The sequence below is a fragment of the Ambystoma mexicanum genome, chromosome 2q (genome assembly GCF_040938575.1).
Source record: "Ambystoma mexicanum isolate Mex_15411 chromosome 2q, UKY_AmexF1_1, whole genome shotgun sequence".
Lineage (NCBI taxonomy): Eukaryota > Metazoa > Chordata > Amphibia > Caudata > Ambystomatidae > Ambystoma > Ambystoma mexicanum.
This window is the reverse complement of record NC_090924.1, coordinates 6,011,562-6,026,140: the sequence shown is the minus strand read 5'-3', so window position 1 is coordinate 6,026,140 and position 14,579 is coordinate 6,011,562. Positions and strand designations below refer to the sequence as shown.

General features: G+C 45.0%; 1 protein-coding gene across 1 annotated transcript in view; it reads left to right on the top strand.

Annotated features, from left to right (window-relative positions):
- The window catches only part of RGS11 (regulator of G protein signaling 11), a 4,320,935-nt gene that overhangs the window by 1,321,213 nt on the left and 2,985,143 nt on the right, over positions 1 to 14,579 (top strand). Inside the window, exon 6 of the mRNA XM_069646770.1 lies at positions 6,713 to 6,771. Coding sequence (XP_069502871.1) covers positions 6,713 to 6,771 — 59 coding nt within the window. The remainder of the gene's footprint in view (positions 1 to 6,712; positions 6,772 to 14,579) is intronic.

The window sequence follows — 14,579 nt, the reverse complement described above, 5'->3', positions numbered from 1 at the left end:
TCACACTTGCACAAAAACCTGAGTAAGAATTCATTGGACTTTTGTTGGGAGAGTTGATCTTTCCAAAGTCCTCTGCCAGTGAGGTGAAGACAGAGTCCAAAGCAGAGGGAAGCTCTGTCCCTTAACCATCCACAGAGACCAGTGGGGGTGAACTTCTGTTGGGACTAGACCTGCCTCTCTGCTAGCTGCAGCAGTACCCAGGACCTCACCATGTTGAAGGAAACCTTCAGTTGTGTGCCAGTCTGGGATTCATAGCACCCTCAGAGCCAAGACAGCCAGGGTACCTGTTTTCACAGCATTTAATCAGTCAAACTGTTTTCAAATCAGGTTCATGGCATCTCCAACTACACGGCCTGCCGGTGCTGTCTTTGGCACTCTTCCAAATTCTTAAAACCAGCACGCTTGCACCTCAAATCAGCTTGACACCGGATTGTGCCTCACGGAGCATGTCACCTGCTCGGATCCACTGCTTATCACTAGACCACGATTCGAACTGCTGGACTGTCACTGTCAACTCGAGCAAGCAGATACAGAAATGACTTGCCCCGGCTCAACCTCAACCTTCCACTCCTTCAACCCGCTCACCAGAGCATCAGGATCACCTATTTTCAATGGTCGCCATCTCCTGACTCGAACCTCAGGAGCGTCACTCACTGACCCTACCCAGAGATTGCAACCCAGACTCGAACCTGTTCGTACACGCTCAGTTTCTGGTGAGCGCTCCAACCTGCATTCTCAAACGCTGTCTTCTAACCTCTCTGAGCACCCCATTCACCCTAGCCCTATGCCAGCTCGCCGTTTGGATTATCATGAATTGCTGCACTGGAAAGTGACTTGAAATGCTTGCACAACTACTCGAAGCCTGGTTCAACACTGTCAAAGCGACATGAAACGTAAAAGGTACTATTGACTGCCAACTACCCCCTCGGTTTATTTTGGTACCTCAGAGACTATTTAAATCACTTTTATAACTTTTGCACCCAAGAACATATCCCCTTTGCAGCCAAGAACATATCCTTTTCAAGAACATTGTGGCTGTTACTTACCTTTCACCTCTTTCCTCAGGGTTGGGTTTTGTGTAGTGTTTTCTATCTAGTTTTTGTTGAATATGGTGTGTTTGATAAAAGTATATATTTTTTATAAAACCTGGATTGGACATGTCTTTAGTTTGGACAGTTATACTTCGCTCTTTGGGTCGCTACTGAATGACATTCACATCACTCTTGAGAGTATTGCCTTCACTCTGCTCACATTACCACACAAGGTGAAGGAGGTATATTTTTCAACTGTGTATACTTTACCGTTATGGCTGTGTCAGCTCTTGGTTTGTAGAAGTGTGAGTGCTGAGTGGGCGCTTTAGCCTCTACTCATACTTGTACTCCGGCAGGGCAGAAGTCAATTCTTCCCTGTTATATTGGGACATTGGAGGAGAGTTATAATATCTGCAGAGAGTCATAATGAGGAGGTTAGAGGAGAGGGCTATACGATCTGGAGAGAGGTTTTTTGAGGATGTTGACGTAAAGTATTTTACCATAGATCGAAAGGGAATTATACAGAGAAGGTTAGGAAGTGAAACTCATTACCATCAAGGAGGAGGAGAGAGAAAACCAGAAGAGGGGATAGAATTACAAAATCTGAGGTGAAGGCAGTGAACACTCACCCCTTCTAGTCAGAATGATTATGGAGGTTGTAGGAATCCAGGTTGGGCAGGGGGCAGTTGCAAGAGGTAGAAGAAGGTATGAGGTGGTATAACTTCACTGAGTGGCAAGGGAGGCTATGGCAGGGTTAGCCAGCAGTTGAGATGTCCTGTAGACCAGGACCCAATAACATAAAGGTGATTACATGACGGAGGGCCCCAATCCTGGCATCAGGATCCAGGGCCAGTGGACTGTTTTGTGAAAGATCCTTCTCTGCTTCACTTTTTGCTTCTGGTAGAGACATAAAGCTAGTGCCAAGTCTGCAAAGTTTCGGCCACTTGGAGCCACCACTATGGATTCTGTGGGAATTGTTTTTGGAAGCCCAAAAACCCACAATGTGAAGACAATGCCTGGGTACATCACTGGGTTTTGTACTGGGCTAGTAGACATCCAACTAGACAACCGCTTACCCACAGCCATATCGGGTCCCTGGGAGAGAGAAGGATGCCAGTGGAGTTTAGAAGACAGAGACCTAGAGAAAACTAAGAGAACCCGAGCCAGTGCAGGCCCCAGTGACGTTCCCCAGCAGACTCAGAAATAAAAGGAGAACCGGGAGCCCATCAGGGGATCGTTATGAAGCAGGAGAAACTCACCCCAGTGAAATTGATGCAACATTAAATTTAAAGGCGATAAAGTGGAACTGTGTTAATGTGAGAAAGAGAATCCCTACTTAACCTGAAAGAGAGAGCTCTACAACAAGGGCACAAATACCATGGGAAGTGGGGCAAACACTGCATAAGTCAAGAAGTAAAGACTGGAGAATATCAGAAAGAGAATTCTATGAATGGGGAGAAAAGCAAACGAACCAATTAAGGGAAAAGATTCTCAGCGTAAAACAACCAAGGAGAGGGGGACCCGTAAGACCCAAGGAAGCACTCTACAGCTAAGAAGTTATATGATACCAAGCTCAAAAGGATATAACAATGTGAATCTGAGAAAAGTAAGAGGATATTGAAAAACTATCCTTAAAGAGGAAGGAAATGCAAAGAGGTTGTAAAACAGTGGCACGAACTGATACAAGAGACTATTTATGAATAGCCTACTAAAAAGACATTGCCATAATATAATAAGGAGAAAGGAGACATTCTCCTGACCTTATTTAAGTTGGCCAGAATAGTGGTAGGGTGAGTTAGCACTAGTTTTGGACAGTGGACTGATTAATTTGAGACTTGCTTACGACTAACGAGCACCTTAGTTATGTTATAGGCAGAGAACACCCACATAGCAATAGGGAAAGATAGGCCTTATTCTTATTATTTAATGAATAACCAGTAGAAATTTCTTCAGTGTCCAGATCCTTCTTCTGACCCGCCAAAGGATGCATAACCATGTTGCCCAACAATTTGCCCTAACTGCATCAAGAGATTGTCCATTAACATGCCGTGAAAAATGCCACCCATCCCCTTTTCACTGTTACTGTTACTGACACCTGTAACCTTTGCCCTTGCAGGTGACTTTGGATACCCCCAGATTCCTTGGCTGAGGACACCTGTGTGCAATACACATACACCACAGTAGGTAGCCTACAATGAGATACAAGTCAGGACAAGGCTGTGCATTGAGCAGAGCTTTGGCGTCCTGAAGGGACGTTTCTGGTCTCTGCACCTGACCGGAGGGGCTGTGATATACAGAGAAGGTTAGGAAAATCTTTGTTGTCTCTGCCATGCTGTACAACATGTGCATCAGGCAACATGCCCCGCTACACCCTGATGGCCACATGCTTTCCCCAGAGGACAATGATGCACTTAATGCAGATGAAGAGCTGCCCCACAGTGAGCATTGAGAAAGGCATTGATGGGCATCTTGTGCGCCATGAACTCATAAATCATTTTTTTGACACATTTCTTAGGGCCTGCTTCACTTATTTGAACATAGCCACATACTAAATAGTCCACCCTCACTCAAAAAGCATTGCCCTTGAATGTTTTCAAGTGTGCATGTGATTTATTAATAATTGTGAAAAACACCCAAGCCCTCCCACCTCTACCAAACCCCAACACCCATGCCCTCCCACCTCACTTGTGCCCGTAAAATAGTCCATTGACAAAAGGTGTCAGTTGCGTGCCCTCTTGGGCATGGCAGGCTGTTCTGGGTGTTCCTCATGAAGGTGTGACATGGGCTCCCAGTCAATAAGCTCTCTGTGGGGCTGACAGAGGGGGATGGCTATAACTCCTGTGCTTGGATGTGTTGGAGGGTCAGGAGGATGGTGTTGCACATGGGTTCTGGAAATGCAGATATGCCCTCTGTGAGCTCCCTCACCCTCTGGACCACAACAGAAATGGCAGCACTTGCCATTGGGAATTGCGGGCACTGCTGGTCCATGAACCTGGCAATGCTGCGAGATGAGACTGCACAGAGTGTTGCATTGCTTGCAGATGCTGTACTTCCTTTCTGTAATATCCTGTGTCTGCACCTGATGCAGTTTGATTCTGTCCAGCCTCCTCCAGATGGCATTAAGTGAATGCTGTGGAAAACATTTAGAGCTTTGGACAGGGCTGGGGCTGAAGAAAGGGGACCTGAAACCCTGATTATCTGCATCCACTGGTCTAATACCATCATCATCGCCCCCTGTGTCTGTGTCCTGCTGCTGATGGCATTGGATCAGTGACTCAGGTGAAGACAGGGAGTCAGGGGAAGGTTGGGTGGGCACGTGTGTCAACACATGGGAGGCAGTGATGGCCTTTGACTCCTCAACTATCTCCACATGAGCCAGATGCGGAGTGTGGGCTGCAGCTTTCGGGGGTGCAGCACCTGCAGCAGTGTCAGCTGTACTGCTGTCAGGTGATATGCTAATAGTGGCATGTGCACTGCTGGTAGGGGGGCCAGTTTTCACACTTGTGGGAAGGGTTGCAGTGTGTCTGTTTGCCACAGCTTCCTAGCTGCTGCTGGACCCTGTGCCAGGTGTGTCATTCCTGCTCATCTTCCAGCTCTTGCCATGGCTGAGCAATGCAGGGCTGAAGGTAGAGGTGTTTCCTGCAGCGGATGATCACTGGGATGTGGATGGCCCTGCATCTTCTCTCGGAGTTGACTGTGAACCAGTTGGACGGACAATGATATGCTGTCAGTCATCATGCATACATGTACATGGGCTAGCAAGACAGTCAGGTACTATGATGGTTGTTTATCCCAGACACATGTGTCTTAACAGTTGTTATCGGTACTGCAGAAGTTGTTCATAATCTCAACCAGAAATGGCCTCAGTAGCACAGACAGGATGCGAGGAATGGGTGTCATGTGTGAATTGAGCAGTTGAGTGGCCGTGGGTCATGGCCTTGGTTGGTTGATTGGCAATGAACAGTGCTCACTCAAATTGGGTTTGGGGTCTGCGATATGCCTAAACTCATTGGCAGTTTCCTTGCAGAAATGGCTTTCAAATGTGTTTGCGTAGGGGCTTCACTTTGGTTTTTGCCTATTTCCTGCACACATGGGTGCGTTTCATAATTGCATGGGGTCACGTGCATATTTGTGATGATTTGGTCTGTGGTAACAGTAATTCTGCCAAGAATTGGTAGATTTACCATTCAAACTTCATTTTCTTAGGTAATTACATTTACCGCCAATGGCTTGTGGGCACTCCTGTCAACCTATAATGTGGCGGTAATTCCGATGGGCACCACACTGGTAAAGGTTATCTGTCTGGTGGAATTAACGCTGAATTCGTAATGAGGGCAATTGACCCACTTGAACCTAAGCCTTTGTTTAGTTATCCCATCTTATGCCTAGTTATTGTAATTATTTGTTCGATCCTGAGCTTCCTGAATGTCATCCATCCCTGTTAAATAAACCACTGTGTTCTGCAACTAAACTAATCTTGTGTACACTTCATGATAATGACTATAACTATAACTGAAATAAGATGGCAGTACATGCATGTAAGAAGCTACATTTAGCATATTGTGGCAGAATCTTCAGCTGTACTTCACATATGATGACTATAGCCGGTGCGTGAGGATGTGAGATACAGAAACTGCCGTATGTGACTCAGTTACTATATGCAGATACTCTGTTGGTTTTACTGTGTGCACCAGTGTCATATCACGACCCCAAGTATGACATATCAAGGGAGCAGCCAAGTAAAATATGGTCCGTTAATAAAAAACAGCATGTAAACATCTAATCAAAAAGGTCTTTGGGACTTTTTAAAGCTAATGCGTATTCCATTGCAGCACAATGCTTTCCAATAAAAGGTATGAAAATCAACATTTTTTTTTTCAAACTGGACTAATACAGCAACAATTTTCTTTTGCACATTGGTACTAAAATAGTTTGTCTGCTTTAGTGGCTTTTCATTTTTTGATCCTATTTTTTTGTACATCTTCGATGTCTCTTCCTGTTTACCATCATAGGCACATTTTGATTGATGTCACATTGTGCAGTGTTTATCAAAGTATAAAGTCTTGTGCTGTCACTTCCTGGGGTGTCATTCCGTGTGCAATGCCATAGATGTGTGTGAGGGTGAAGGTTTAAATATCTGCCTGATGGGTGAAGAGTTGTTCTGCATTTATTTTCACCAAGGGAACTGTGTGATAAAAAAAGCATACCCTGCTTGCGCTGAGTGCTTGCGCTGAGTGTGTCATTAATGTCTAAAAATTATCCTCTGTGTTAGATATAATTTTGCCAGATTGGTGCCATATTGCTATATTGTTGTCTAGTTAGTCCTAAAAACAACTTTAGAAGGCATGCCAAAATGTTGGGTGCTAGACAGACTCTTTATTGTACACTGCATGTTGATTCCAAATGTAACAAATGCTTGTAGGGAATTTTCTGTATGGTGCTGCTGAGCATCTGTCTGCTTGTAGTGACAGAGTTCTTTGCTCATGGCAGCTTTGTAACAATTTTTCAGGCCCAGGCGGTTCAGGCGAGTAGGTGAAGTATTCAGAATGACAGCGAGAAATGCATGTTTTTAAAAACCATACCAAACCATTCTATGGAACAAAGTGTATCCTCCGTATTCGGTTTGGGTCTGACTACTCCTGCATTCATTTACAATAACTCTGACATTTGGTCACTTTCAGCAATCTACCTTGCAAAGAAGAACATCCGAAAACAGGGGGATCTGATTGACCATGAGAAGGTAAGACGATGCCATGCAATTCAAACTCATTAAATACACAATGATAGGCAGGTCTTGTTCATTAATTTGCAAGAGATAACAGGAAGGAAGCTAGAGTTGAACATCATTACTTTTTTACTTGACATTATATAACCTGTGACACCACAGAATACTAATAATAGTCTGTAATAGAAGAAATAAAAGAACTGTAAGAGACGGAAAGTCAAACATTCAGGTGTAACCTGGGAGAGTAAGACATCTTAAAATGCTGATTGATGTTTAAAATTTGCTGGAGGATTGTTTAATCCTGCCTCATTACATTTTCAATTACGTTTTTTGAATTTAAATAAAGATATTGGCATTTAATAATTTGCCACAAATCAAAATCACACCAAATACAAAGTCTTCAGACGTTTTAGGATATAACAGACTGGAATAGGTGAACACCTTTCTGAAGAACGTCCAGCTTGTACCTACGTTAGAGAGAAACAATTAAACAGCTCACATGCAGAAAATTACAGTCCAGCCTGCTTTGCAGTTGTTCAAAGCATAGACAGAGTATGCAGTAGGGGTTTGGGGTGTACACACAATAGGACGATAAACATGAGGAAGTTATATCTTAAGTACCACAGGAGTTCAATCATAGATCCATCAGAGATATACCCTGGTGCAAAATTGTTAAATATTTTTTTGCATGGTTATCACATGTATACATCGCCAAATAAGCCATAGCTCTTAATATTTCTTTTCCTAAATTGAGTTCTCTCATATCTTGTGAGCAAACCCCTATCTGAAACCCAGTCTTCTATTTTAGGTTGGCTTGTCCTTGTGCCCCCTAATAATTCCCTGAGAGGAAACTCCCCAGTTCATGGATCCTTGGCTAGTGACTTACCAGGCTTTATACTGAATTAGGCACACTAGATATTCACACTGACTGTTCTGACTACACCATACCTCACACTATATGTTGTAGACGGAATAAGCAACATAATAACAAACCATCACAAGGCTTTCACAAATCTGCCCCTATGCACCTTTATACCAATTCAGCAGAATCAAAGAAAAACATGCAACAGGGAAGCATAAATGTTACACTCTCATTGACATATGCAATAAACAGGAAAATACTTTGCATTGGAATAAAAATGAATCTAGATTCAACAAACATCAATAGATTCAGCCATGCACGCTTTCAGAGACAAAAAGTCAGAGTATGCACCTTGCAGAAACACAGCATTGACATTCACAGTTCTATTGTCACACTTTAAAACTTCCCTCGATAACCCCACTCAAGGCAGTGATATCTCTTTCCGTTAAGTAAAGCTTGCTACTTATTAGCAAATTTGGCAGAAAACCTGCATTGTCAAGGCGAAACCTTGGAAGTGTAACTGACAGATTTTAGCACTCCTTCAGACCCTTTCTCAACAAATTACCATTTGCGCACGGGCAAACACATTTGTCTTTCCGTACCTCAAAACCAAATGGGTTCTTGCTCTTGTAAATAATTTGAGATTTCACTAATTAGAGTATGGGGTGCCCTAATTAATTATTTCTTTCTTTTATTTTGTCACCTATACTCAACAAAATCCTAGTGTCTGACGATTCTGCTCTCTCTCTCTCTCTCACTCCCACAATTTTCTGCCTTTTATGACTACAACAAGCCTTGCGACTAGCTCCTGTCTCCCGCGCCTGTACCAGGCACTCCTTTCCCGAGCCTGCAGCACTCACTGTTCAGCCCAGCCAGCCGGCAATCGATCAAACCTCCTTGGTTTTTGTTTTTTTTCTTCTCCTATGAGAAACCTGAAGGTGTCTCAGCTGATAGTCCCAGGAGATCTGTCATCCAGGTGGGCAGGACACGGCCATTGCTATTGGATCTAGTTCCTGGGGGTGGACCAGTTGGGAGAATCACCTGGATGAGGGTTCGGGGAGTGGAAGTGGGACACCGACAGGTGAGACGCAGTACCCCCTTCCTTATGATACCTTTTCCCCATCCTACCCCGTAGGATACTTAGAAGCTCTATCCCCCTATTCTGACACAAACACTTTCTTACACTGTGAAAGACAATGGACTAACACCAAAGCCTTTTACCTGACGTGTCCCAACACAAGGGTCAGGAAGAGTCAGGCAATTAACAATAACTACACAAACCTGACAGCCGTTTCTCTTTCCCACAGGGATAAAAGGTGGAGCCTGAGAGCACACATTGAGCAAGGACAAACGCACGAGAAAGCAGATATTCCAGGACTACAGTTCAAATGGAGAAGAAAGGCAGTGAGACTGAAAAGGACAACAAGGAGGGAAGTACCCTTGACCTTTTTGACCCAAACCCGCAAAGTCTCAGTGAAAGGAATCATAAAACAGAGAACTACAGCTGACGTGTGGTATAACAGATGTCAACAGTGCACAGGACGACCCCTCACTGATAACCGAGGTGGGGAGGTGCGCTTCCTACCGTGGTACTGTCCTTGACTCCAGAGACAAGAAACGACAAGGAGGTCAGCACAGCCATTGAATCGGAGGGAGAACCGATAGTAAACCAGACGGTGTTGAGCTAAGGTTGCAAACGGCAACTTGTTAGGAACAAAGAACTTGTGTGCTACTGAACCTTTAAAACCCAGTGAAAGACCAGCTGCAGACTCTGACTGGTCCCCTTTGCTTTTGAACATTATACTAACAAGAGGGCGTAGAAAAGGCTGGCATAGAGAGTTAAAGTGGTCATACAAGGGTTGAGCCAAATCCCCTGTACAATCGAAAGGGAAACGCCATATGAATGATACATGTGGAAAGCCTAACTGGGGGTTTATAGGAGAAAGCCTGACTAGGGGCTAGAAAAAGCTAAGGGAAGTGAATCCTGCAAGGTATTACGAATAAGTGAACTGTGTGAAACTGGCAAAAGTGAACCCGACTGAGGGAGGCCAACGTTGCAAAAGGATCAGAGCCCGGTTGAGGGGGATCCACGGGTGAAGGAAAATCACCCAATGGGAAGATTACTGAAAGGAACTTTTGTTTTGTTGTTTATAGCACATCAGGCCTTTTGAGGCAAGAGACTTGGTGTAAAAGAGACTTGGCCGCAGAAGGCCCTAATATTTTAGAAACAAACTGTAAGCTTGTGCTAGAGAAGCCCAGGAGTGTGCTGTGCTCGAGCGTCCTGCCTTGTTGCGTGCTAACAACGTGGGGAAGGGAGACCCCCGATATACCATCCTGACTTATCATTTTGTAAACACTTCTTTCTATTCTGGTGAACATTATCCAACACTATTTTGTAACTTATCGGTAAGGATTGGCAATAGGTTTGGCAATGGTCAGATCCCATTTGAAGTACGTCGTGGAGATCAAATTGCTCAAGGAATTTTGGAAAGGGCTGTATTTCCTCAGTTTAAAGAAAGTGAACCAGACGAAACACATAGAGGTACTTTAGGCTTTAGGGAAGCTGATAAACCTTGTAACATCGCAGAAAGAAAGGGTGAAGAGCCTACCATCTATCCCGACCTAGCCTTCGCTCAGCGAAATGATCCAGGTTTCGCTGAAGCTTTTCTACAAGCTACTCCGGAAGGAGAAGGTATAAAGAAAGGAAGCCCATTTTTCTTCCTAAAACAAGGGTTACTTTATAGAAGAGAGATATCTACGGAAGGCTTAGTAAAGATGCAGATGGTAATACCCAAGAGCCACCAAAAGATTGTACTGGAGATTGCGCATTCCCATCTGACACGGGGCACTTAGGACAATTTAAAACCCAGGCACATATTAGTAGAAAGTTTTACTGGCCAGGTATTCACGCTGATATAAAGACCTTTATCCGAACATGCAAAATATGTCAAAAGACCAGCATGCACATCCCATTACCAGCCCCATCTGAACCCGTTGCCAATCATAGAAGTCCCTTTTTCAAGAATATGAATGGACATAATTGGACCCCTAGAAACATCCAGACTAGGCAACAAATATGTGATCGTGGACTATGCGACCCAATATCCCGAAGCATTCCCAATGCAAAATAATACCACACAGCAAATCCTTAAACACCTCCTACCATATTTTCAAAGGGTTGGCTTTTCCAAGGAAATACTAACTGACCAGGGCTCGAATTTCATGAGTAAGCTTATGGCAGAAGTCAAAGAGCTACTCCATATTACCACTTTGCAAACTTCTGTGTACCATCCCCAAACTGATGGCTTGGTAGAAAGATTCAATTATGCCTTTTTGTCTGTCTCTCATTGAACATTATTTTGTTCCCCTTTCTTTAAGATTTGGCTGGTGGGCAGTGGTATCTACCATTTTTCCCTACCACATTTACTTTTATTTGGTTCCGGCTGGGTGTATTTGCCATTTCTTTTTGTGAAGGTCTTTCTCGTGTTTACTCTGCGCGCCAAACCAGGTTTGGTTCCTTTGTTGGCCGTCCTTTGGCGGGCTTCTGCAGAGAAAACCTCCTTAGGCGCCTGAATGTCTGAGGGGGACAGGATGTGATGGAGGGGTTTGAGACTCCCTGCACAGGGTCTCCTTGGAGACCCATATCGCACTCTGTATGATTGGCTGTGGTGACTGTCCCGCTAGAACAGCCACCCTGCTGTGTGATTAGCAGCCAGGCTGTGTGAATGGGGGAAAACTGCATATAAAGCAGGTCTCTGGGACTTGGAAGGCAGAGTCGCCACTGCATCAAGAGAACCGAAGAGAAGCTGAAGGAAGAGGTCCACTACCACGACTGAACCTCCCGGTAAAGCCCTGCTGCGGGTCTGAATCTCCAAACTTCGATGACAGAGAAGATCTGAAAGGAATCTTCTTCCCTTGAGCTGGTGGGACCAACCAGTTCGCCAAACACCAAGCAGGGCCTCCCTCCACTGGTCGAATTTGCTGTGCACAGCTGCAGTGAACCGGATAGCCAGGAGGACTGGACCCTATTTGGGTTTTAAGGAGTGCACCCTTTATTCGTTGCTTTGCTCTGCTGCTGGTTTCTTCCCTGGGCAGTGCAGGACCCTCCAGTCTTCCTTCTTCGTGTCAGTCGGACAGTCGCTTCAGGAACCATGAGCCTGCAGTATCTGCCAGGAACTTCTGCCTCTTCTTCTAAGGTACTGTGCAAACCTGGTTGTTCGTTCAGTCCGACCGCGGTGAAAGTGTGTTAAATCTTTCGTCAATCCGAGGGTTTGTCCTTCTCTACTCTTTTAAGTAACTTCGTTTCAAACTCTTGGCAAAGACTTAACTGCAAACTACTCTGAACTGTGTGATCCTCTGAAAAGACTCTGAACCACCATTAACATTGGCCCAGGCCAATTGATTTGAATCCTCATTGTAGTAAGCCTTTTCTAGATTGCCCTGCCTACTTACTTGTTGGTGATGCTTAATTTTGTATAACCTTGCCTTTCCCTCCCTTTTAAATTGCTGGAGTGCCATTTTGCTCACACTTCATTTTGAGCTTAACTTGTCCAGAATTCATTGGGTGTTGTGTAGTATATTAAGATTGTGATTTTCTGCTGCTTTACTTTAGTGAACTGTTTTACAAATGATGTGTAAATAAATGTATATTCTTTTATTCAGAAACCTTGAGTCAGTGTTTATTTGAAGAATAGTGTTAGGCAGAAACCTGTGCAGTTCCCTCTGGGACCACTGCAAAAGATTTAATACTACAGGTGTTTGGCAGTAAACCCACTTGGTAGCAGTCTGTACCACACAGATTCACTTGGTAGCTGTGGCTGAGAAGTCAGACTTCCCTCAAGAAGAGTTAGGCAGTATACAGAGTATTCACAAAAGGTCAAGAGGACACAATAGAACAAGTAAGCACTGACCAGGGCTTTGTGTAAAAGAGATATAATTATTTATTTAAAACCACATTTAGAAAAACACACAGGCACTAATAGTAAGCAATTCAAACACACGGTCACTAAAAGATATACACTCCCTTAAAAGAATATTAGACAAGTCTTAAGTAAGTCCAGAAGGTTAAGGGGTTATTATTACCTTGTAGCAATCTTTAGAAAGGGAGGCCTGGCGGACACGGTACCTTAAGGTGGTGAGAACACTCCAGCGGGGCAGTTGTTCCTGGCAGCGGATGCAAGTCGGTGCTTCGTCCGGGGGAAGAGAGGATCTCGTCGTGGAGGAAGACAGGAGTCTGTTGCACTGCCAGGGAAGAAACCAGCCGCGGAGTTTCTCAGGTACAAGGAGCGGTCCGTTGATTCGCGGTTCAGTGGTGAGTGGCTATCCGGCCGCCGGGGTGCTTGGCACGGGTAGTTCGACCACAAACCGGTCTGGGGTGCGAAGAAAGAAGGTAAACTGGTTGTGCCCACCAGTCAGGGGAAGTAGCCTCTCCAGCCGGGAGATCTTCTCTGTCGTCGGGAAGTGGTGAGTCGGTTTCGCAGGGCTCCACCGGTGGTGTCATCGTGGTAGGTCGGCTCAGCTTCTCTCTCGTCGGATTCTCAGGTCCTGTGGCGACTTCTGAAGTTCCAGTCCCCAAAGCCCTGCTTTTATGCAGCATACCCCCGTTCACTCAGCCTAGCTGTCAATCAAATATGCTTAGTGGTGAGCCGGCCGGCTCACCACTTGGGCCAATCACACAAGAGTGCGACTTGAGTTACCAAGGTAACTCAGTCCAGGGTGCCTAAACCCCCTCCCACACCCTCTGTGGTACCCAGACAGAGTGGCACCACTTTTGGAGGCTTCTGTGGAGAAGCCTGGCAAAAAGTGGAACAAAGGGCTCGACTTGGGCTGGAGTCACAGAAGAGAACACAAATGCCATTTTAGAATCGAGTCCTGGCAAAAAATACCAACCGGCGAATTAATATTAATTAAATAAACCGGCGGTATGTTCGAGGCTATGAGAATTAAATAATTAAAGTTGGTAGCCTCAAACAATGGGAAAAATCCCATAGGGAAATATTTGCGGTCGAATATAGAAAGTAGTTTCCACTGCCACCAGCCAAAACTCGATCAGGGGGGACGGAGACGTGCCCCCTCGACTAACAGACCCCGGGGCAATCGAATTGCCCCGACCAGTACGTCCACAATATGATGGTTTGTACTGGTTTCTGTTAATAATTTGGGACTAGTAAAGCCAATGGTGACTTTACATGCCCTGGGAGACAGTAGTCAGTCCCAGGGTATGGAGTCTATGGTGGGGTGTCACTATGACACCCCTGTGTTACTGCACGAAAGGTGCTGTGTAACACACATAGTAAAAACACATGAGACCCTATGGAGTAAAGGACCCCATAGCCCATAAAGCACATTAACAGTCAAAGGAACACCATAAATCATGTCCAAGAGTGGGAGAAAAAGAGTCTCACTCTTGGCAGGAGAAAAAAACAAACTCCAGAAATCCATCAAAGCTGCTGGGGGACTCACTAGGTTAGGAAATTCAGCCTAAAGAGAGAATTCTCCCTAACAAACGGCTGAAGATTTGATAGACTTTTTCACTAATGTGCGCACACTAACTTCCAACCGTACCCCTCCCAATGACTGTACCGGCACCTCCTGTGACACTGGCGTCAGTACCAACAGCCATAACACAATGAGCAGTGAAGGCCCTATTTCACCAGCTGCGGGAGCGGTGGCAGCTCCCACATTTGTGCAGATACCTATTTCACCTCCCCATTCTACTCTATCCATAACGAGTAGCGGCACTCAGTAATGATTGGAAAGCGCGGTTTACCAGACACTCCTTAGGCAGGTCATGGGGCTTACAGGGGGTGAGAAGCATTAACTGCTCACAGTTCATGTCGCCTGGAATCTGAGGAATTTGTGAAACTAGGTCAAAGAATTTCCCAATATTCTAGAACAAACTCAAGCACTGATTTGGTGTTTCAACCATGCTTGGGTTGACATGAATCAGCTCATGAGGGTG